General features: G+C 34.1%; 1 protein-coding gene across 6 annotated transcripts in view; it reads left to right on the top strand.

Annotated features, from left to right (window-relative positions):
• The window catches only part of LOC111047553 (calpain-A), a 67,764-nt gene that overhangs the window by 14,685 nt on the left and 27,715 nt on the right, over window positions 1-25,364 (top strand). Inside the window, exon 1 of one of the 6 annotated variants that reach the window (XM_039423424.1) lies at window positions 5,003-5,471. The exons of 3 other annotated variants lie outside the window; for them this stretch is intronic. In XM_039423424.1, coding sequence (XP_039279358.1) covers window positions 5,313-5,471 — 159 coding nt within the window. In that variant the 5' untranslated portion in view covers window positions 5,003-5,312. Of the gene's footprint in view, window positions 1-5,002; window positions 5,472-14,843; window positions 14,909-25,364 lie in introns of those variants that run through there. 2 more of the 6 variants (XM_039423427.1, XM_039423428.1) reach the window with 2 other exon arrangements.

Here is a 25,364-nt window from a genome sequence, read left to right as displayed (position 1 = left end):
TTTGAGCACATACATGAGTTGATGAGAAGATAGCATGAAATTCTTTACAATAAAATATTTTGTATGAAAGTTTTCATAAAGCATGCAATGTGTGTTTATTAAAAATACTCGCACGTGAACTGACTGATTCTATCACTGTACTTTGCGGCTCTAGCTATAGGAATAGAGACAAGATTATATATTTTGTCTCTGCTATAGGTTACTCACATTTCACCTTTTCAATGTATACATGACATCATGCTACAGACACTCCTATGCGAACTATAGAGTAACCTTCAGTGTGACGTCATTGATAGCAATAATGATTGTAGAGTGCTAAAGGCTACAGTGAGCGCCGCATGATCTCAGACCTTTTATTTGGCCGACTGTTTACTAGATCGGAATGCTTTATTGACGGCAAAGAGTGAAGAGTTGAAATAGCTCTGTATCAACGATCTTTTTGTTCGCCATTCTTTGTTGATTTTGCTTTGGATTCGATTTAAACTTCCGTGACTGACCAGGATGAATAATTGAATAAAAATTGTCTACCTGCTCGAAATAGGGTCAGAGCACAAAGTAAAAAGGATCCTATCCTCCTATATCCTTCTCTGTGGTCAGAGTGGAACGGAGAGAACTGCATTAAGGTAGGCTACTTGACTATTCATCCATATAGATGAAGGAGGGAGCGAGAACTAAAATGAGGGGTGAAATATAGAAATAGAAGATACGGCTTGAAACCTGTTTGATTCAACACATAGTAGAATGGGTTTGGACCAGAGAGGGAAGAAATGAAAATACTTTATCAAATATTTTGATACTGTCTGTAGGTTACACCAAAACTGCCGGTAACTTATTTATATAGTTGAACAAATCAATTAATCTCTGGTGAAAAAAATCACGTTCTTCACCATTGATTCTGTGACAATAATGCCATGATAATTCATAGTTTTGGGAGAAGAATGAAATATATAAGGTGTTTTATGAGCGGTGAATCTATTCACTTGATTCGCTTCAGGCGATACCTAGCATAATATCCTAATAATATTAATACTGTATTATGATGTTCATAATATCGATTGATTAAACATTCAATCAGTTTGAGTACTATCAGAGACAACTGATACAAGATAACTTACGCATTTTTTTCTTTATGGTACCGGTACTATACAGTTATGGGTACATTGGCTATTTTCCTAGAACTCCTAATAAAAGTTTGGAACTTTGGATTGGAAGTATTTCAAAGTTGTTTGGGGTTTCCAATATCCATAGGTAAAAGAATATTATTCTTTGTTTGAGAAAATAATCCACTTCTGAAGTACCGTAATAGTGGACCAGTATGAGTTAGGGTACTGTACTGATAGAGAAATACGCAAAAATATTAAATTAACTTGTATAGTTTAAAATGGATCTTCAGATGTACCGGTAATAGCCGAACAGGATAGCCGAGACGAATAAGGCCCCTTATCAGTCTGCTAGCGCTTCCTGGTCATGGGTTCGAATCCCGCCGGTAGGTATGGATGTTTGATCATCTCATCAAATCACTTTCGCACTTTCCATTACCCAAGCAAAATGATAAAAAGCGAAATAAAAATAATACAATGTATAATATCTATAATAAACTCTAGATAAAATGCATTATTATTAAATCCTCTATGAGGATAAACTGCATCAGCTTCTCAGTTCATTCTTAGTCAAGTGCTATGAACTGTATTGTAAGCAATTGGATTATTTGAACTAGATCTGTTTAAGTTTACGCAGTAAATAAAACTTCAAACATCAGGTTTGAAGAATGTAAAGCCTAGTACTCAAGTAGACAGCAAACAATAAACTTCAAGAGTGTTTGCTATACAATCCCAACTGGAGAAAGAACGAAAAGGAATATGTGTACCCTATATGAATAGTGGGATACGAGATTTCATTCTGAGCTTTTAAATCTTCAAAGGTACAAACTACACATTTTTCATGGAATTATTCAGCAAATGAGTCTTTTTAAAACATCTAAAATGGAACTTTTTCATTGGGGCAAGGACTTTTATTATTAGGATATACAATCAAATATATTTATTGGGACATGAACTATCATCATTATGATCAAATATTTTCAGGTTACTTATTACAAACTAGAAGAGTTGGGACTACTGATTTCAGGAACACTTATCAATAATATTAAAGAATAACAAAACTTTTTCTTCGGTGATAGAAATTAGAGTAGAATTATTGTGACTTCTGTTAGAAGCTTGAAATTTCTCCTTCCGCTACGGTACGGTAATGCAATTTTGGCCAGATACCTAGTGAGGTCCACGAATGACAGTACGGTACTGTACCGTATTTTATTTACATTGGTGTTGCTATCCTTGTCTATCATTCAACAAAACTGATAGCGCTATCATTTTCTAGCTCCGCAACTTTAGCATATCGTTTTCAACAATATATAATATATATTAATATAATCAATATGAGTTAGCTAAATATTCAATCTCAATCATGAAAATTTATTATTTACTCATTGAAAAATATATTTTCTTAACAAATAAAATACATAATGTATAATTGATTATTTGAAACAAAAATGAACAGGGCTGCACTTTAGTATATGGGCCGCGGAATCTAGCATTGAGACCTACATAGATCGATAGAGGAGATCAATACGAGATCAACCATGTATAACATTGTTGTCGATTTCCAAGGATTAGCTGAAAAAACATGGCGGAAAGTTAAAAGTTTTTATATCAATTTTTATTTTGAATATTTTTTTATGGCTACAATATGTTTAAAACTAGTGCAATCTTATGTAAAATTTGACGAGGAATCCAATGAAACTAATTTCAGGTTCGTAACTTCAGTAGTTTTTGAGATATTGCAAAAAATGTGCGAAAACGTGCAAATTTTGGGTTAAAAGAGGTGATCCTGTTTGCATGGTGATTGATAGGTATTTTAAACTATTGGATTTAGTAGAATGATAAATTCTAAAGAAAAAATGTTCAGTCACTTGATTGCCTAAACTCAAAATTGTTTGAGATATTTGGACAAATAAAAATATTGCAACTCCATTTTTTGCTACCTAGGGAGAACTTAGGTTAGAAAAAGCTTAGATTGGGGAAAGCTTAGGTTAGGAGGAGCTTGGATCAGGAAAATATTAGGTTAGGGGAAGCTTAGGTTAGGAAAAGCTTAGATTAGGGAAAGCATAGGTTAGGAGAAGCTATGGTCAGGAAAAGCTTAGGTTAGGGAAATCTTAGTTCAGGAAAAGCTTATATTAGGAAAAAAAAGCTTAGATTGGGAAAAGCTTAGATTAGGTAAAGCTGAGGTTAGGAAAAGCTCAGGTTGGGAAAAAGCTTAGGTTAGGGGAAGCTGGGTCTGAGAAAAGCTTAGGTTGAGGAAAGCTTGGGTTAGGAAAACGTAGATAAGGAAAAGCTTAGGTTAGGAAAAAGATGAGGTTGGGAAAAGCTTGGGTTAGGAGAAGCTTGGGTTAGGAGAAGCTTGGGTTAGGTAAAGCTTAGGCTAGGGGAAGCTGGGTTTGGGAAAAGCTTAGGTTGGGGTAAGCTTGGATTAGGAAAAGCTCAGATTAGAAAAAGTTTAGGTTAGGAAAAGCTTAGGTTAGAGAAGGCTGGGTCTGGAATGAACTTAGGTTAGGAAAAGCTTAGGTTAGGTAAAGCTTAGATTAGTAAAAGCTTAGGTTAGGAAAAGCTTGGGTTCGGAGAAGCTGGGTCTGAGAAAAGCTTAGGTTGGGGGAGCTTGGGTTAGTAAAACTTAGATTAGAAAAAGCTTAGGTTAAGAAAAGCTTAGAATAGAAAAAAGCTTAGGTTAGGAAAAGCTTAGGTTAGGAGAAGCTTAGGTTAGGAAAAGCTTAGATTAGGAAAAATCTAAGGTTGGGGAAAGCTAAGATTGGGAAAAATCTAAGGTTAGGAAAAGCTTAGGTTAGGAAAAAAGGTAAGATTGGGAAAAGCTTATGTTAGGGAAAGCTTGGGTTAGGAAAAGCTTACATTGGGAAAAAGCGTAGGCTAGGAAAAGCTTGATTTGATTCAATTATTTTTACAATCTTTTAAAGCTCCTGAATTGCATTGGAAGCTGAATAAAATGTGATCCTCAATATCGGTCTGCACTATGCCTATGCAAACATATTGAACTCTTCTAAAACTAAAATACTACATTTTCTTGTATTTTTTCCAAATATCTTAATAATCTATAAAATTTTCTAACCTCAAATCTATTTCAATGAATTCCCTGCAAAAATCCCAATGAGATCAAGCCAATTTAGTAGTCACTAAAAGTAGTAAAAAAATTAAATATGAGAATTGAAGAGTATTGAGTGTGCAATTTTTTTTATTTTCCCAAATATCTCAAACAATTTTGAGTTCAGGCAATCAAGAGACTGGACATTTTTTCTTTAGAAATTATCATTGTACTAAATCCAATAGTTTAAAATACCTATTAATCATCATGAAAACAAGTTAACCTTTTTTAAAAGCAAAAAATTTGCATTTTTCTGCACATTTTTTGCAATATCTCAAAAACTACTGAAGTTACGAACCTGAAATTAGTTTCATTAGATTCCTCGTCAAATTTTACATAAGATTGCACTAGTTTTAAACATATTTTAGCCATAAAAAAATTATAAAAAATGAAAAATTGATATAAAAATTTTGAACTTTCCGCCATGTTTTTTCAGCTAATCCTTGGAAATCAACAACAATTTTATACATGGTTGATCTCGTATTGATCTCCTCTATCGATCTATGTAGGTCTCAATGCTAGATTCCGCGGCCCATAAACTGAAGTGCCCCCATCGGCAACGCTGTTCTCCTATCTTTCTCTACCACCATTATAACGTGGACCTCACTACTGTAATGAAAATAATAGAAATGCCTTTCTCCGTCAATTTGAAAGCTTGCGTTGAAACGCCAATTGCTGATCGTTGAAGGATGAAGTTGCAGTTCAGGTTGATAGATGGCGTGGCGATGCATTTTGCAAGTTTGGCATTGTTGATATTTTGGATATGGCCTACCTTCCACAACAGAAGCAGAGCAGTGAGCACGGTGCGTTGGGAGTTTGGAATGCTGTAATCACGTTGCCAGGGTTTCATGTACAGAAGTGGTGGGGGTGAGGCTGATCTCGGTTTGTTTATGTCTTTTCGTTCAGCAGCACAAGGTTAGTTTAGTTCGGCTAGGATTCAACAGGCTAGCGGTTCCATTTTACTGATAATTAAAACGCGAGTGAGGTTAAATCCAACCAGCCTGTTGAGTTGACATCGTTTCTGGTGGCGTTATGTAGAACGGTTGAATTGTGTTAAATTTGTGCTGTATTTTGTGATATCTGTGTGCCATCTGCCATTCAATATGGGTTTCGGCGATCATGGTGAACAAGAAATTAACCTGTTGAATGGTGTTCAAAATGTTGTCGGCGACCTGATCAGCGGAAAATTGAGTGCTGATACTTTCATCAAAACTGTGAAAGAAGTGCAGACCTTTCTGCCGGCGTTGCAAAATTTCAAAGTGGTGAGTTGAAATAATTTTTCCATCTTACTCGAATGATTTTGACATGTCTCAGGTATTGACCGGTCTGTAGCCTACTGTACTTGAATCTGGACCGATCAAACATCCATCTGGTTCACTTTATCCAAAAGTCAGATTAAATTTGTAACTGCAGGGGCTTATTACATGAGTCAGCTGGATGGTTATTGCAATAGAAAATTACTACATAAAATATTAGCTTGTATTTTCTCATGCAGCAAAAGGACCCATGTAGGATGCAGGTATCATGCTCCGTATTTGTATACCCAATCCTAGGTATGTCCACATATGCCGAACCAAACCTCGAACATTCCAGCCAACCGAGCAACGCACTTATTACCAACTGCGAATTTTAACAATAAAATAATGCAGTCACATGGCAAATATTTTCCAATTTCAATAATGAAACATATGTTCTGTTAGAATATTAGATTTGTAATATAAATATATTTCTAATCATACTGTGAATCAATATTCATAATCAATTTTGAATCGTTAAGGTATGTCCACACATGCCGAACCGAACCTCCAGCAGCGTAGCAGACCGCGCAATCCGACGTACATCGCGCCGGTTCGGCTCGATATGTGTGGATATACCTCAATGATTGAATGACACTCTTTTTCAAATAAAGGACGAATCAACCCACTCCAATTTAATTTCAAGCTCTAATGGTACTGTACTCAAATGTACTAATGTAACATTTCTATAATAAATGTGAGCAAATCTTAATAGCTTCAAAATAAAAACCTGGTATGATTCAGACACTCTTCCGTCAGTCTTGAATCGGTGCAGCAATTCTGAAATTGTTGTTCCATTGATAATCCCACTTGGGTGGGGCATGAACGTACCATATTCATAATCACTTGAATAACTAATTGAAATAGTCTGATTCATTCATGAATAATTAAGTTACGAAGTTGAAAGTAATTTCATTCAATTGTTAAAATTGCTTTGCAGCTCATTCGCATCAATTAGCTTAAGTTCAACGACTGAATTAAAAATGAATCATACATCTGTGTAGTATGTACAAAAAAGATTTGTATGATGTAAGTAGGCACCTGCAATCAATTCGTATTGTTTCAATAATTTTGAACAATTAAGGTCTAAACTAAGGCCTGCTTCATATTTTTCTTCATTCTCTATTATGCATGACAAATTTCATAAATTTATCCATCTGTTGGCAGTTCTGAAAAAATGAAGCTAATTTCAAGCTTTCTGTACCGTACATTTCAAGTCCAAAAAATGGTTTTTGGGTTCTTGTCTGTGTGTGGTATTGATATTTGTATTGTGGATCCATTTCTAATATCCATGCATATTCCTAATCAACGGATTGACTGGGATTGTCAAGGATCCCATACCATGAGCCATGAGGATCCAGATGGGAAAAAACAATGGAAAAAGGAGGATAACAAGTAAAAATTGTATTTCTTCAGTTGAATAACGTTGAACAATTCCCATTCGAACACCCGTAGCATAGTTGTGGATTCAGTGCCTTCTCCTCAAGGATTGAAGAGAAGAGTAAAACTCTCTTGGAAGACTCAACTCTTTCTGACCAGGTTCCTGAGGTATGTTGATAATCATCGACAACACTCATTCCAAAATATTTTTTATCACGAGGTATGTGCGCAGTGGGTCCCGAATAAAGTTCATTTTGGTGGCATGGCGGCTGAGTTCTTTGCAGAAGGTTTTCAGAAGTGGATAACGGGTAAGGAAAAAAGCGTAGAAAAATCTGGCAACTATGTAGTGAAATAGCTAAATGTACAAGCTTTCAGATGGTATACTCTTATCTATTACAATAAAAACTTCTTTACACCTGTAAAAATCTGGGAGCTTTACTTTTTACATGCCCCTCGTAGGCTAAATGAAATATGTAAATGTGGAAACTGTTTTTTACTTTATGGTAACTTATAACTTATAGTATGAATTATCCGACAAACTAATAAGGATAAAGCCAGGAAACCATGAATCATTTGAAGCAAATATATAAAATATCCCAGTTTCTAAATCTTATTAAAGGTGAAATAAAAAGATATTGTCAATTCCGCATAATTTATTTCAGTCCAAAATTATTTCACCTTATTATGGAGAAATTCCACAATATCTCTGTGCAAAGTGTTAATCTTATTATTTATACTGAATCGTTGTGGATATTTAATGAAGTGCGATATTATATTTCTTTCTTCCTTTTCTACTGTACTGTTATGCTATAAGATATGTCATTAAGGCTCGTACTGGAATTTGTCTTCGAGTATTTATATGTTTGTATCTGATAAATAGATATAAATAAACATTAATATCTGTAATTGAAACAGTTTGATTTCATCAGGAGAGTACTCCCTCTTTTTATTGAGTGAGCCGAACCACACCTTCAATAAACTTTGCTCGCTTCATGACAGATGGATAACAATCTTGTTGATTACGATTGCTTTCAACACAACTGCGTCCTTACTCACTTAGCGTGTTATTGTTGTGTCATCCATTTTCATTACAGTACCGTCAAACATTTCTTCTTATCTTGTAGCTCTCGTTGATTAAATTTTGTGAAATCATACAAATGCAGAGAATCAAAAATTGCTATTAGCCATTCATTTAGTTATGGTTCATTCAATTTCTTTCTCAGAATTGATATACTATTTTATACCAATCAGTTTATTTATTCATTTTTTGGAATAGCTCGTTTGAGGAGCACGTCTCATCAATACTTTGGGTCACTATAAGTTATATGGAGCGCTGGTCCATTCGCCTCCTTGCCCCATCAGTTTTATTTCTGATCAATCCTTTCTTAGCTATCTTTTTGATGTATTGGGGCTCACGTATCCTCCTTTCTTCCTCCTCTTACCACTCTGGACTCTGCACTTTTCGATTTCACTATTTTGAATGTACTTTGCAGTGATACCAGCCTTCTCACAATCCTTCAGCGTCTGCACAAACCATGCCGGCCTAATTTTGAGTTTCATCATATTATCAAAAACTTGTTTTAGAATTCGGCCATCATCCATTCTTTATAAGTTTACTTTTAATCTAAAAAAATCAACATTCTTATAAAGTCAAAGTCAATTTAAAATTCCAGACTCAAAACACTCTATCGAAATACTAGCAAGATTATTGTTTGCTAACATAATACATAGTAACTGTTTTTAGTAACTCCAACAAACTTTCTTTCCAATGTTACGGAATGTCGTCTATAAAGGTGCGTACAGATATACGCGCCGCGAACATGAGCAATTCACTTTTAATCAGCTGATTATATCTGTATTTTTACAGACACTGTAAGATACAGATATAAAAAGCTTTGCATCAGCTGATTAAAAGTGAATTGCTCATGTTCGCGGCGCGTAAATGTGTATGCACCTTAATGTTGACGTAGTCTATAGTAATGTCACGGTCAAGTCGAATTCCATTCGGTTATTAATGATCAATTAACAACTTCAGTCACTCGTCGTTATATAATAATAGCTCACATCATTGAAACCCGGTTGCACAAAAGTCTGCTAATTTTTAATCTTGATTAAATGCCACAAGAACCAATCAGAGAAGCCTTCTGCTCAGAAAAACCTCCCATTGGTTCTCGTGGAGTTTAATCATGATCAAAATTTAACAGGCTTTTATGCAACCGTCCCTGAGTCTTACAAGAACGTTCAAGCTCGTCTCCGGGAAAATCATTACATTGTTTTGCTGTCAGGGTTTGCAATAATAGGAATTCTATTATAGTATGCTCCATAACATAACTGGCCATTTATAAATTTTAAACCCTAGATTTCAACAGAACCAGTAGCTTACTAAATGATGCAACTTCAGATCTGAAATGTATATTCAAGAATGAAACAAAATATTTTTCTACGTTTTGTAATTATTTAATATTTTATTCTGCTATCTATTGAGACACCCTCATAATGTCAATAAAAAAAGACACCAAGACCTCGTTCCTATTTGCGCCGGGCCTAAGGAAAGTACTGTAATTATACAGAAGAAACTATGATTTCATCTTTTCAAGAATTCGAAAGGCCAGTTTGTTGGATAGTGAGCTATTTTCGTTGTGACTCGAAATAGGAGTGAAGACATTATACAAAACCACAAGATCAAATAGCGTGCATAAATTTGAATTAGATAAAGCTATTTTTCGGTTCGGTGTGACAAGTTTATAGTAAAGAGAAACATTGAGTTGGAATGCCAGTGCTATCAATAACTACCAAGTACTGAGTCACAGTTCCATTGACTATTTACTAGTGGGCTACTGTTCTCTCTATTGTTTTTTCAAGAGTTACAACTGTGATTCAGCATCGAGTAAGCTTCATATTAAAATAGCATGTATCAAGAAAGCTGATGAATTTAGTTTTTAGTTTCATTTAGAGGTGAATCGAGAAAACTTACGTATCAGAAGAAGCTAGTTTAGCTAGTAGTTATACTTCTCTGCACAAGAGCACAAAAATCACATTTTCATAGAAGATAACTTGTATAACATCTCTTATTCATTGTATACCTTGTATTCCATTATAATTTTGTTAAATTCTATTTCTTCTCAGATAAGGGTACGGTACTTCATACCATTGCCTACCTACTTTCTCCCTTGATTCTATTAAATCTTTAAGAACATAATTTGCAAAATACATAGGAGTTGGTTCACAATATCCTACAACGTCTACAATTTATTCTATTGTATGTGTTCTAGATAGTGATTTAATACAATGAATTTTGACATATTTTATTATTCTAGATCTATTGTATACTAGATCAAATGTTGGTTGGTTGGAATCCCTGCTTGATTCATATAAAGAATGCAAATAACTGCCTATTGTTGGAGGGGAGAAGGGTGATTGTAGTACAGTCTTCTTCCTAGTCATTCAGACATCATTCTACTAATAGATAGAGTGAGTTATCCTTGAAACGATTTAGACTAGCGGAACCCACTTATCTCAAGGTCTCAAGGACTCCTGAACTTGAAAGTGAAGTAAAAGAAATGATAAGACAGAGAAAAACGATCAAGTTTCGATATTCTAACTTTCCACCTTCCAAGTAATTTTTGAATTCATTGCAAAACACGTATTCCAATCTAGGTATTTGAATCGTATTGTAAATATTTCAAGGAAGCAAATATTGCTAGAAATCTCAATTTCTATGAATTTGAAAACTTATATAAGTAAGTTGCATTCCTGTATAGGCTATTTGAATCAAGACTTGAAATTGCAGTCCTTAGATTATTTAAACGTTGTGGATAATTGCTTTTCAATGGCTTAAATTCCTATTGGAGAATATATTATCAACTGAGCATTATTGAATGAAGTAGTGAACCAGATTACAATTGAAATAGTCTATAAAAAGTGTAGAAAATAATGAATTTTATTAATAGAATAGCTCTGAAAATTCATGTGACTATGATGGCCGTATGTCAGTTGAGGTTTTACCATACATTCGCTAGATTTCATTCGTCACTTGGTCAAAATAATGTTCAAACTCCTCTTCCGATCCAGCTCGCTTTACGTTTCGATGTTCCGCTTTGAACAGTCTAGTATCCGGCTTCCCCTTCTGGATGTTGGGAAACGACTCTATTTATAGCATAAAACGAGTGTCCTTCTGCTTTGCAGCTGATTCCCCTTCCTTTTCTAAGCGGATCTCTTTTTTCGTCCAAATGGTTATTAACTCTTCCATTAATGCCAATTAGAACTTCAAGTGACGTCTAATTGATCCAAATGCGCTCTTTGATGATCAAGTGAGACCTTGTCTCTGTTGCTGTAGTTGTGAAGTGAAAGCTCATATGCGAGATAAAGATCAGTTTGTATTGATAAAAATTGACAGATTTGAACAGACACGCTGTCATGTCATCAAGTGTAAGATTCGCGTTTTATGTGATGCTTGTATACATTTGAGGGATAAAACTTATTTTTAACTTTTTTCTAATGTTATGGCTCTTGGCTCTCATGAGTTGTTTGAAATAGGCGTGAGCACCAACCCCCCCCCCCCCAAATTAGAACAAATTCATCCGTTACTCCCCTTGAATAGAAAACCAAAGAAATGTTATCAGTAATCATTCTAAACACTGCTGACTTTTTTCGGACCTCCCTTTAGGGGGTCTCCATTCTCTATACTCTCAAATTTCTAATTAGAGGGAGCACGGGTTACCTGGTAGTATTTAAAAAAGTTACAGAATAAAAGATAGGTACGAAGTAAATGGTATGTTGTTTAATATTGTTAATTACGATTTGTTTAATATCATGAATTGAATAACAGAATTTGATCGGAATTCAAGGCTTCTATTTTTTGTACGTTATTCGCTAGAATTTAAGAATTATTATTGACCGAAATTCAAGGATATTTCAGAACTAGAATATACTTACCATCATTTATACTTTATACTTGTATATTTCATATTTTGGTGCACTTTATTTTACCATGTATACTTCCGAACTATAATGTATCATGTACTGTATTATAGTTATATCTGTATCAAGGTTGCGTAGACTTATGTGTCACGAACACGCGCATTTCGATTTTCATCTGCACAGCATTATTTTTACGGAAACAGTAAGTAAGATACATATATTATAAGCATAGCATTAGCTGATGAAAAGCGAAATGCGCGTGTTCGTGGCGCATAAGTCTGTACTTATCTTTAGGGATTCCATAATATACGCTAGCAGTTCGTAAGCCACTTTTCTCTCCATCATTTTATTTGGAATCAACTGCACTGATCGATAGAAATATGAAGCTTCATGAACTATTTTTTCCAGTTCTGTAATGTGCAATGCGGAAAATTCATACTGTTTCTTTTGAAAATTGAATAGTTCATCTAAAGTTCTACGTTAAAGTTAGCGTCATACTAGGCGGCCTTGAGTAGTGGATTATAACGATCTGGTTGTCTGTTCTTTTATAGATTTTTTCTCATCGTAGTCAAGTTCTCCTCAGACCAGTGATGTGTCTTTTGAGATTCACTTGGAACTGTCAGCATCATTATAGAATATCATTGATGATTCTCGTTCAACCAATGCTGACAAGAGAGACAGTTGAAAAATATCACTATTAGGTACTTTATATATAACTACAAATATCACTATATATAGGCCTGCTTGAGGATCGTACTATGGTGTTCTTAGCTCAAACCCGATACGGTTATATGTTATGAAAACCAGTTTGGTAGTGATGTGGATGTGATGATACTCGGACAATGTGACTCCACCCCCTAAATATTTATGCGGCTTTGGATATGAGCTGAAAAATGCGTGGGAGACCAGAAATCTGTTTTGTTTTCTATTTTTGTGAATTTCTCATTTTACTTATATACTTTTGAAGGAAAGTGTATGCTTTTTAATGGAAAAAGATAGAGGTTGCGAGGGTTATGGCCACTTTCATTTTTTTCAATAGGGGCATTTATACTCTATCAAGGTTAAAGGATGGAAAAACAAAGGATGTTTGCTGGCTTGTATCATATTTGGGAGCTTTGTTTTTAAAGTTTTTTCTACAAAAGGTTGCAATCTTTTCAAATTTGTAAGCATTATTTCTGGTAATTCATCACTCTGTGAGAACCTTGCGAAAAATCTTAGACAATTGTAAGAAGAATATTGAAATTGAATTAACAGAGTAGATCCAATGTAGGTACTGTAATAACATAGAGAAAGGATAGCATGAAATACCAATATTATTCGATTCATGATTCAACATCGTTTGAGATCGGACTTCCCAAATGGAGAGTATGGTATACTATTCGTCTATGGTGATACGGCAGTTAAAAAATGATCACTTGTACTACGATACTGCATGATTTATGATGGTTGAGATGAGAAAGAAACAGAGGTTTTATATCCTGAACACCATTTCTCTCTCAAATATCAAGAATAAGGCCAAGTTGATTCTTCAATATTTGTATCATGTTAGAATTTGATCCTTTTTTCATAATTTTGTTGTTTGGATGGTTGTTATTCTTGATGCATTTTATTGGTTGGCAGAGTTCAATGTCCAGTCGTCAATTCAAATTCTTGGGTTTCCTCGACTTCTGTTTATTGATCGAGCTTAGCGAATTAATCAATCAACAATTTATATTAAATCAATTGATATTGATTCATATTAAATCAATCAATAATTAAGCCAAGCAATATATTTTCCATATATTTTACTAAACTTTGACGAATTAAGAAAGTCCATAAAAAACTCAACAATATAGATAATCTTCATATCTACAGTATTGCATAATGAGCCATTACTTGTGGGTAGATTATTGAAGAGATTAACTAAATAGCTTCTATTCACCGTTGGGTAGTTTTTAATTAGAATTTTGAATGTACTCTCTAATTAGTTATTTCATGATTAAATATTAAAAATAGTGGCGTGATGTTTTCTCTGTGAGTCGTTAACTTGTCGTTAACCAACCTTTGCCTTCTATTCATCCACCCATAAATCCTTGAACGCTTGACACCCAAGGTCTATGATTTAATCTACTTATTATGCTGGAAGGGCTTCTATGGTGAATATATTAATTAGTGAAATGGAAAATTGTTGACTAGTTTATTAGTTTAACTGTTCCTTTCCATCAGTACTAAGTTGTCTCTCGTTCGGATGTTAGACTTGAATTTGGTACGAAAAGTTAATTTACATCTAATAATTACTATTTCATTTGAAACGTTTTTTTTTAATGTATATTGCAAAATACTTCGAATATGTACACTTATTAGATGAATATTTCCTACAATCTTGATGATTCCAATCTTATTTATCAGGCTTTAACACTTCTTCCAAGCTTTGAAATTAACATTTCAATATTTTTGTATAAATAAAAAAATGAATGTGTATGTTTTTCAAGTCAAATTTGAACTCGAATTCTCCGTATGCCTGGACAATTCTTTCATGTTATTTTTTAAAATATCTCATATAGACTCTATAGTATTGTCTAGGATTTTCTATGAAAAATGGCAAACTAGGCCTATATTCTTTGAAGTTGTAAATGTTCTTTCAATCTTATTCTGATGAGGAATATTGCACCTATTTAAATTAGTACAAGATAAAAGAACACAATTATTATGCATCACTTTTTGTAAAAAAGACATCAATTTGAATCAACATTATCATTATCACTCACATCATTTTGGAGATTTGAACTCAACTTTTGAACTGTTATCAGTGACTACGAGCTGTTATCAGTGTTTTTATCATTAGCTGCTGATTGCACTCAGGTAAAATAAATTGGACATTTACGTCTAATATATGAGAGATTTCGTCAATATAAGTAATAAAGGTATTAATTCATACATAATGTCTCTTTTTTAAACATAAATTCTTAGTTCATCCTTGTTTTATCTACAACACTTTTTGGTTGGCCAACCTGTAATGAGGGTGTTTGAAATCGATAAGGGACACGCGCCTCTCAGTCTGGCCCCAAGCCCCTAACTCGCTGTGCCTTATGCCTTATCCTTTCAGGCATTTTGACATCTACCACGTGAGTAAAATTCCTCTAACAATCATTAAAAAAGTTTAATTCAATCTGTTATCAAGGCTAGAGAATTTAAAGATTTCAACTTAACAATAATGCATTGTCAGTCCCCAACTGTTATTAGCTTTAAGGCGCGCAAATGACTTTTGCTCTAACCTCAAATTACTGCACTGATGCATAATAAATATAACAACAGTTACAATATAGAGTTGAATCAACGGCAGTCTATGAGTTGTCTTGATTTGGTCTTTACAAGCAATGAATTATAATTTGAGGATATATGTCTATTATTATATTCTCTGGAATATGAACAAATCTCTTAAAAACAATGAAAAACAGAAAGATAATTCATTCAATCCAATTGAAACATGTTTTCAAAATTTTATTCAACATGAATTAATCTTTCATTCTCAACGAAATAGTTCTATGTAATTATCCCTTTATGAATTGCTTCAAATAATATTCTATATGTTTCGCTTTTTTGTCGTGGAAAAAAAGTAGCTGTTCATGCTTGACCACTCCTACTTTTTTTAGATTAACAATCAATTGTATTTTGCCAAAAATTTGATAAAAGTTGCCTATGTAGATGAATTTGAAAATATTTGTTATCGTCTTCAACCTATTCATGTAGTTCCATAAATTATTAGAGTTTAAATTTTATACATTCAATTTAATTCTCTACTGTTCAGTTTCTCTTCAGATTATTCATTTTAAAATAATAGTGGTAGTAATCTACAAAGTAATATTTATCAATATTGTACAGTCGTCGTTCAGTGTTATATGCTTGAGTACTGTAATATTTAATAAAATTGTTATTCTTCCCTATCCTTATGTATTTAAAAATGTTATGTATTTCCACCAAAGAATCTTTACCCTGTCTAAAACCCTTATCATTTTTGGAATTTTTCTTTGATCGTATTGAATTTGCTAAATTCAAGGAAGGCTCTTTGTACAACCTGTACATGGTGTCATGTTTTATAGAGAACAATAGGATATTTCAGAACAAAATTGAATTGTTCTTGAACAAAACCAAGTTGAATCATGTGCTCACAAGGAGCAGAAGTGCAATGATTCTCCACTATCAGATATCAAGGTACCAGGTACTATTGGAACTATCTTTGTCTCTGAAGCTTGAAACAGAAAATTTAACTTAGTTCACGCATTCTTTCACTTATATGTATTTTCCTCATGACATGTCATAGCTTGTCAATTCACCGACCTACAGCATACACATGACTGTTTCTTGTTTCATGCCAATTATCAGAAGTGATAAGAGGTTATTCGCCATCCATAATTTTTTTTAACAGAAAACCTAACAAACATCGTATTTCAATACTGAGTTAGTTTGTGTCATGTTTCTTACTTAGTACTAGTTTAGGTTACAAGAGATAAGAGTATTTATTTAACTTGTCGTGTAGTGAGATTTATTGAAGTAATCCATAAAGTTAAGTAGTTATTGAAGTCGTCAATGTACGCTTACGATATTTTTTATTGTGTTTTCTGGGAACAGTGGTGTAGCTTACACCTCCGCTGACTGTACAACGCAGGGGAGGCCCGGATTATTTGATGACCTCGTTACTTATGATACTTACTTTCGAAAGAAATAAAACTCAAGTAACCCTTCATTACTGTATGAAATGCAAAGCTCGTATTTTGGACATGAGAGGATCCAGTAGCTGCTTCCATCTACCGGTTGGATTCGGAACTACGTCCCGAATAACTGTCGACCAATCAGAAGAAAGTAGACATAGCCAGTATGCTTGCTGTCAAAAAGTTGTACTTCACCCTAGTTACTACTGCCACCTGACGGCAGAATTTGGAACTAAGACTCTATCAACTATTGACCAATCAGGAGGCAGTATGCGGTGCGACAAATTAATGACCAATCGCGAGAGAGTTGTAGGAAAAGAGTAGTGGGAGAAGTGTTTCTTCAGAACGTCAGGCGCGTGCTGTTTCCAATATGAATCTGATGATAATCAACGTTGTAGATGGAACCCATGATGGAAATTATTTTTTTTGTGATCTTGTTGTTCTTTGTTGTCATTCTTTGCTCTGTTCCATGGCATGATAAATTAATCATTTTCTATATTGTAATTATTCTATTGTTGCATAAATTCAAGTTGTTATTCGGTTGACAACTATTGCAGACCTATAGGCATAGACCTATTTGAAACTTTTTCCACAAAAAATGAGTAGAGATAGTTTGAGACCTAGAAACAATGACGCTGTTCAAACTAATTTTGTAAATATGGTGATATTCATATCATTTTGAGAAAAAGGCCTGGAAAGTTTATCGTGGGCTCGGGAATGGCTGGGAAATTGTAGATTCATTCAGTTATCATAATTCAAATTTCATACATAATTCAGTTCCCAATGCATTTTATATCTACAAATTGCTCTCCATTCATTAGCTATCTGTCGAAAATATTCGTTCATCTTGGCTTTGAAGCCTTTAGTTACGTCCAATGCAGCCCTAAACAAATCAGGGCTGATGATAGATTTATTTCAAGGTTACCATGCTAGTCATTTCCCTCATTTTATTGTTCAGTTTTAGATTAGAGAAGATTAAACTTGATATCACTGTCAGATTGAATCATCCACACAATCTTCTTGATTATGATTACAGGATGATCTCATGATCAATGTTTGCAGTCTTACCACTGAATGTCATAAAATTTTAATGAGTTGTATCAATTCCCAAATGAAATTGCTACCTCACGCATGAAGCTCAATAAATGAAATTCATTTAGAATAACGAATCTAGACTGAATCATCCACAACATTGTTTATTCTATGTTAAAACATACAGTTACAGAGTGAGGAACTATTATAGCATACTCTACAGATAATATGTATAGGCTAATGAATAATATAAATGTATTGTCCAACTCCTGAAAAAAGCAATTTGAATCTGAATTGGTTTATTTGGTAACGCAATTGCTATCCCAAGCTCCAAGTTGTAATATTTATTTTATCTGATTGGCCAAAACATGACATGTCCTCGGAAAAAATCAGAAAAGGGTTCAATTTTATACAATTGAATAAAATCTCATCCAAAATATCAATAAGCAATGCAAACGTTTTCAACCCTTTTTTGAAATTATTTTCCAAATGAATGAATTGATAATATAATAAGATAGAAATGAAATGAAATATATTATTGAACTCGTAAGTTCAATGTTTCAACAACAGCTTACTCTCAAGGCTCAAGAATAACCAATAGATTGAAGTATATTCTCTGTAGATTGATAGTATTTCAGTAAAGTTTCAAATACGGTAATAATTTTTTATAAAGATTGATGTGGATTTATCGATGGAAAAAGTCTGCTTTGATGCTGAACTGGCACAACTCTCACTGTGTGCCGTTCCAGAAAAAGTGAAAGTAAACGCAAAACCCGTGTAGCGTCTGTTTCGTATCGGGACTGGCTTTCCATGAGGGCTTTCCTTCTTTGCAGCTCAGTATTTATTACATTGATTGACAAGCTCTTATCTACACTGCTCCGTTTTTCTTCTGCACATTTACTCTATCAACTTACCTAATCCTTATCAATGTAATGAATTCAATAACATGATTGGAAATATCGCACTATTGGAAATTGAAACATCCCATACATTATATATTACCAATGAGTAAATACTTGTATTAGTCAACATTTTCATGATACATTCGTAATAATTAATTAATTTTGCAGAAAATATTTCATTGTACATTTCGTTATTTACATTCTCTGCATTCTACATTAGGCCTACTTTCTAGACATTCTATCTATACTCCACATACTGGGACATGTATGCCATGAAAACCACTTAATCGTGATTTAGAATCAATGTGAAGCTGTTTATAATATTTGGAATATGAAAGAAACCTACTCTTTGAAGCGGAACACACTTCTCTCTAAGTTGTGATGACGGCATCACCACTGATTGGTTCTAGTCATTTTAAAACAAGGGTCTGATTCACTGAGACTATTTGATCATCAAACAAATGAAACTATTTTCTCTCAAACCAGTTCTACTCCATGAATATGGCTGTATTTAGTCAAATATACTACAGTCTATCGACCAATGAATAAGCATGGAAGTCGTGATCGTGAATTTGAATTTGATTGAATTAATAATAAATTCATTGATCAGAACAGTGTTGTCACTAATCAAAAATTCATCATAAATTTGCTAGGAATAGTGTCAGCTTCTATTGATGTTCAATACTTGAAGGGTCACTATAAATTTGAACCTTTCAACTATTATCTCCATTATTCATTATTAATTCAACAATAAAAGTAATTTTGAAGTATCAACGCAACTTACAACATACTGTAACTATCTTAGACAGTTTCGGGTTGATGGTTGATAAAAGCCTGGAAGGTAGATTCAATTACTGGCTAGTGTCAAATAAACTTGTATTTTATAACAGTTTTTGGCGAATCCCTGTTGTTTTTTACCTGAATTGTATTTGTATACTAGTAGTTCTGTGAACAGTAGACCTCACGCAGTATTCTCATCCACAAGTACCTGATTGAAAATATAGACCTTATGGAAATACAGCAATAGACTTGCTTCTCCACACATCTGTGTAATCACTTGTCAGCTGATTTATGATGAATAATTCTATAGTCTGATTTTTACTCTAAAATTTGCGTATGAAGGAGGCTCCTTTTTTCTTTTATGTTATCCTTGAAATGCAAAATTTCCAAAAACCTTGTATATACGTCGACGCGCAATTAAAAAAGGAACATACCTGTCAAATTTCATGAAAATCTATTTCCGCGTTTCGCCGTAAATGCGCAACATATAAACATTCAAAAATTAAGAGAGATGCCAAACCGTCGACTTGAATCTTAGACCTCACTTCGCTCGGTCAATAAATAGATAAATAAATAATACTCTAATACTCCACTCTTTTAAGGGCGGAATAGCAAGTGATCCTGTATTTTCAAGTAGGATGATGGACTTAAAGACGGTTACTTCTCCAATGCATCTTAAAATTTTTCATGTGTTTGAAGAATTATGTTCTTATTTTTATCAAAATGAGTATTCCTTTAATTCGCATTGTATTATGAAATTGCTATCAGAATCATATTAGTATTGACAGATGACTCATTAGGTTGTTCTTTTATTCATATTATTAATTTGTTACTTGTAAATCTAGTGTTAGTAATATTGTAGATCTGAAATTTTGGAATCTGTTGTATAACATTCGACTTCTAGGATGTTTGCAAGCATAGCAAGTGATGTGAAGTATAGTAATGGATGTTCCGATGGATATTTAGAAGAGACGAAGAGAGAAGTTTCTAGGTCAGCGCTCTCCATTGTCCGTGGCAAGTCACGCAATAAAGTTCAACTTGTTGGCGGCTCAATGAAATGTGTGTTATGACAGAATTAGAGGATCGCTTTTTATAGGGCTACTGCCTCACTATAAAGCTTTTCTATGTTGAGGGATTAGGGACGATCACCGTCTCAACAAGTTAGCAGAAATTGGAATGCAGTATTCAAATTTAGTAAAAAATTGGGAGAACTTTAAATCGTTAGTCGTTACTGTTTCAACAAGTTAGTATTAATGCAGTATACAAATTGAGTGAAAAATGGGGAGAACTTTAAATCGTTCACTGTGCTACTGGAAATCCTGCAGTTGTATTTCTCTATGTGAGTTTGAAAAATTGTGTTGTCAAACTTGATGGAAATTTCAGAATACTGCGAATTGAGTAAACTTCTCTCAATGGCTTCTTGAAGTAATGCATAAATGTACCATTTGTATTTGTTGAAGGTTTCAAGAATTACGTTGACAAGTAGGATTGTTTAGAAAGATAAAGTAAGGTCAATTGGAAATGCTAGTTGTGACATTTTTAGGTTTAAGTAGTAAGTAACATTTATATTTCCTTAAAAATTATGTCTATAGTTGAAACCCCCCAAAATGTATTAAATGTCTGAACACTCTCATGTAGTGCATCAAAAATGAACTGATTTTCCATTTTATTCACTTCAAGAATTTCTCAGACTGAACTTTTCCCCATTGAATTGTAGAATGATTTGTTCTATAGTCTTATCGTGTAATTACCTCTACAAGTTCTTGTAAATAGTTCTCTACGTCAGTCGACCATCATATCTTTCATCAGAAATTAGTTTTTCAATCATCATTAAAACTGCAGTAGAATTCCATTCTGCAACCATCACTCAAGTTGATTCAATAGTCAATGCAATTTTTGTTTGGTTGACTGCAGCTCCGCAATAAACTCACGCTATGTTGCATTTGAAACTTACTATGTATTGATAAACTGGATTTTTAAATGTTCTGTTCTTTCTTTCAAGTCTGTTAAAGGAGTTACAACTCATCAATTTAATCATTTTCGAGTTATAATAGTCTCCACTACTACAGACGTTGCAACAGAATAAGTTCTTATATGGAAAACTGGAAAACACTATGTTTTAAAGGCATTTCATTTTTTAACTTAACATTTTCCACTCCTTTCTAACTTCCATGAATGTTTCATCTTATTTCAAAAAACCTAACACCAAAACAACATTGAATAATGATTATTCTAGTTTCATATTAATAATAAATATCATGCTCGTAATTGCTCATAGATGGCAACAAACATATAGTTTGTTTAATTATCCTACTTTTCAAGTTACCCATTGATTCCTAAGATTCCCATTCTAGTGCAAGATGTTGCAATATGAAATTTCAAATTTTAGTACAATTATTAGATAATGGAGAAACTTGCTTCAGTATAATGATTATAATCATGTTCAAACGCTAGCACTACTCCCTATACAAATTACAAGAATTAAAAACATTCTCCAGGATAATTCTATCTGCAGTTCAGAAAAAAAAAGGGAATTAGTCCAGGTAACGAATGCAAAGAAGGTATAGAGGGAAAAGTTTGGAACACAATTGGCCCCGTGATTGTGACACACAATTGACACACTGTGACCCCGCAGCTCTTTTCAGGATAGTTAGGGTGTAAATATATCAAAAGTGCTCACCCCTATCCAGTGTGCTAAGGGGGTGCCAATTTGAATGTACCATATTAGTTTTTCATATATCTCGAACAATATGCGTCGTTTGGTAATTGTTATCCAATACAAAATTAAAGCTTACAAATTGGCCTACAAGTTTCGTTTCAGTTTTAACATTTTTTTCATATCTGTCATAGTTTTCTAGATATGAGCTCTTGAAAGTGTCACATTTTGAAGAGAAACCCTTCCGGCTCCAATTTTTCCATATTTTTGGCCTTATAACTTTTTAACGATTGATTGAAAAAATTCATGATAATCATGAGCTCATAGAGCATCATATTCTCTTCATTTCCATGTATTTCATTATTTTCGCATCTTCAAAATATGTGAATGAATTCAGATTGATGGTCGCCATAGTAAGCATTCGAATCAGGTTCAGTCCTGTTCTGGCTGATCGTCTTAGCCTGCAGACTAATAAATGTCTAATGACTAAATGTCACCTTAGTCCTTTATAAGGAAGGGCCGTGCCATTATGAACTTTCACTTGTTAATCAGCTCATCACACTAAAGTTCACTGCACTTGTTTCCTCTCGCCTCTCTCCCACCCTAAATTCCAACCTTGTTCCACTTTCCGAAAGCGGAGTATAATTATGGCGATTCACTTTTCTCACGAGTCTCCTTGAAGGCAACACGTTCAATGATGCATCCAAGATCTTTTCTGTGATAACAGCCACATGACTTTAACATTTCCTGTTTACTTGTTGATAGTTTTATATATTCTAATTTTTTCTCACTGAATTGTGGAAAATCGGCAAAGTTCTATCCTAAAGAAACAATCTCAATATATAGTTCTTCTATGGTTCATTGTAATGCTATTTTTTGAATTGTTACTGCTATCCTGGTGTTCTGTTCAAAGAATAATAATTATTGAGAAAGCATTTATCTTTTCCATATTAAATACCATAGAAGATAATAAAACACTGGAATATTGTTTAAAAAATATCACGAATTCATTAAAAAGTTACAAATATGTTTCAACACCTATGGAGTCATCTTCGTGATTTTTATAGACAATATTCCAGTGTATCATTATGGATAAATATATAACTATATCTCACCAAAAACACCATCAGAAACCACAGAAGATTTCCGTTCACAAAGCTATCCTATTAGTTTTTTATTGACAGAAGCTCTGGTTCAATGCGACACAGAAATTATTTTTGGAAATAGTTGTGGGAAGCTCCTGTTCCTTAGAGAAAGCAAGAGATCCTCCCGTTTTATTGTGTATAAGCGTGACATGAGCTTTTTGCTCTCCAGGAAATGAAACGTTTTCATGAATCTTTTGAACTTGAATTGCCTCAATAGAGCCTCGATAATTCAGGTTAAATTTACTCTTAGCTTCCATTGATTGTTATCTTGATAAAAAATCGCTCTCTCCTTTTGGTTAGCTTGTGATTGGTCAACATTGGCTTCTTTCTTATTCAACTCCAATTGGCTGGTGTCATGATGTCAGAATAGCTGCTATCTAATTGATTGATTTGTTTGTGATTGGTTGAATTCTCTATTCTGAATTCTCTATTTCTAAACTCTTGTTGGATGTCACATTGACGATAAAATCATTGCTCTTTCATTGATTAACTTCCACAAGCTTTAGTATGATGAAGAAAATGCTACTCACAATCTCACTAATTGGAAAGTAGTAATTTTGCCTCATGGTAGTAGCAAATTGGAGTTTGCTGATAAAGGGAATGTGACCTAACACAAGAGGAGGGTCTCAGTTCATCATGATCTCAGTTGTTTGAGAGTCGGGTACATTTTTGCAGTGTTCAAATTCTATAAATTCCACGAGCAAGTTTCCAAATTCTCGATCTGTTAATGTGGAAGTTTTTAGACTTGTCCGCACAAAATAAAAGAAACTTGGATTATAGTTGAAGCAAATAGAAGCAAGTTTAATATTTGGGGACATTTTCGTGAGACCAAGAAAGTTGTTCATAACTTGATTCAAATGATTCAGTTTTTTGTCCTTGGAGAGTCCCTTCTCCATCGATGTTCATTGAAACTGGGTTTAGTCATTAATTTTTTAATATTGAGTAGAAGAACATTTTTGCCTGAATACGGTATAAAATAGGTAAACTAGAACAGACAGAGCAGGTTGCCTTATATGTCTTCACTTAACTATATCTTATCGCAATAGATTAACCTTTTGATATTCTTTTCATATATTGAAACGTTTTCGGGCGTAAGTACAACACTTTGTTCAGCTATCATGTGGGAGGCATTCCTAAGGCCTTTAGTAACGCCTAGACGTTTGTTGATGATGAAAAAATGCTAATTGCTTGGAAACTGAAGAGAGGTGAAACGGCTATTGTATTGCGTGAGCCAAATACTTATGGGGAGATTCACTTCATACTGTCAGCATTGGTTAAATGGGAAGTATTGATGTTGCTTGTGGGGAATGCTGACACTCCTGTGCAGCCCCACCTTGCATTGCTACTGATCATCTTCAGAACCTAGCAGATCCTGTCATTATTTTCCACTTATTGACACAATCTCATGCAGTTGATCGTGATTTGTGGTTAGTGTTGGTCTGTCGATGTAGGGAGGAAGCAATTAAGATGTCATAGAGACCATTCACAAATTGAACGAGTGAATGAATGAGATTGAATAGGTGTACCTCTATCTAGGAATAGGGCTGAATTCCTATCTACTAGGATTTCCCCAACCACTAGGGCTGATTTCCATTAGAACAGTGCTCTTTCAGTGCTCCCACCTTTGCATTAGGGTCAAAAAATATTGGGGCGGCGAAAGTAAAGGTAGGAGCTAGAGCGGTGAAGGTAGCTGAGAGTGTTGGAGAGTTGAAAAGTAATGCAACTTTCTTGATGATGTTAAAAATAAATGAATAAAGAATAAATGCCTGTATTCAAATGTGTCGGAACATGTGGAGCGGTAAAGGTAGGGTGGTTGGAAGCGAAGACATTTAGATACGTACACATATACATTTGTGTCTTTTAGTATTTTAGATCCATAATGTGATCACAAGCCACAAAGACACGTCAAAAGATGAAGAAAGAAAGAAAGCTAATGCCTAATAGCTATTCACAATAACAGGAAGTCAAAAATGCGAACTCACCAGCTTAATGTCCAAAATGAAGAACTCACTGGTGGAATACAATGGGTTCTACACCAGCAATCCCCTCAGCGCGCCCTGAAATCGCCTGGTTTATTTAGGATACGTATAAATTTGAATAGAATATGTTTTATTGTAACCGCTTCTGATGTCTTGTGAACCATTTCCTTCGTTACAATATGCAGGGTGGGTGAAAAGTCCAAGAACGGCTCAATATCTAAAAGGTAATTTGACGGTGGGTGTGATTGGGGATCCTACTCAAATTGAAATTACTACTTTACTATGACTTTGAAAATCTGGTCCACCATCTTGGATCCGCCATGTTGAATGCAATTTTATTTTTTCAAATAGGAAGGTGGTCATGCAATACATGATTTC

This window comes from Nilaparvata lugens, chromosome 3, assembly GCF_014356525.2.
Source record: "Nilaparvata lugens isolate BPH chromosome 3, ASM1435652v1, whole genome shotgun sequence".
NCBI lineage: Eukaryota > Metazoa > Arthropoda > Insecta > Hemiptera > Delphacidae > Nilaparvata > Nilaparvata lugens.
Note: the sequence above shows the minus strand (reverse complement) of the source record. Positions and strands in the feature narration are given on the sequence as shown.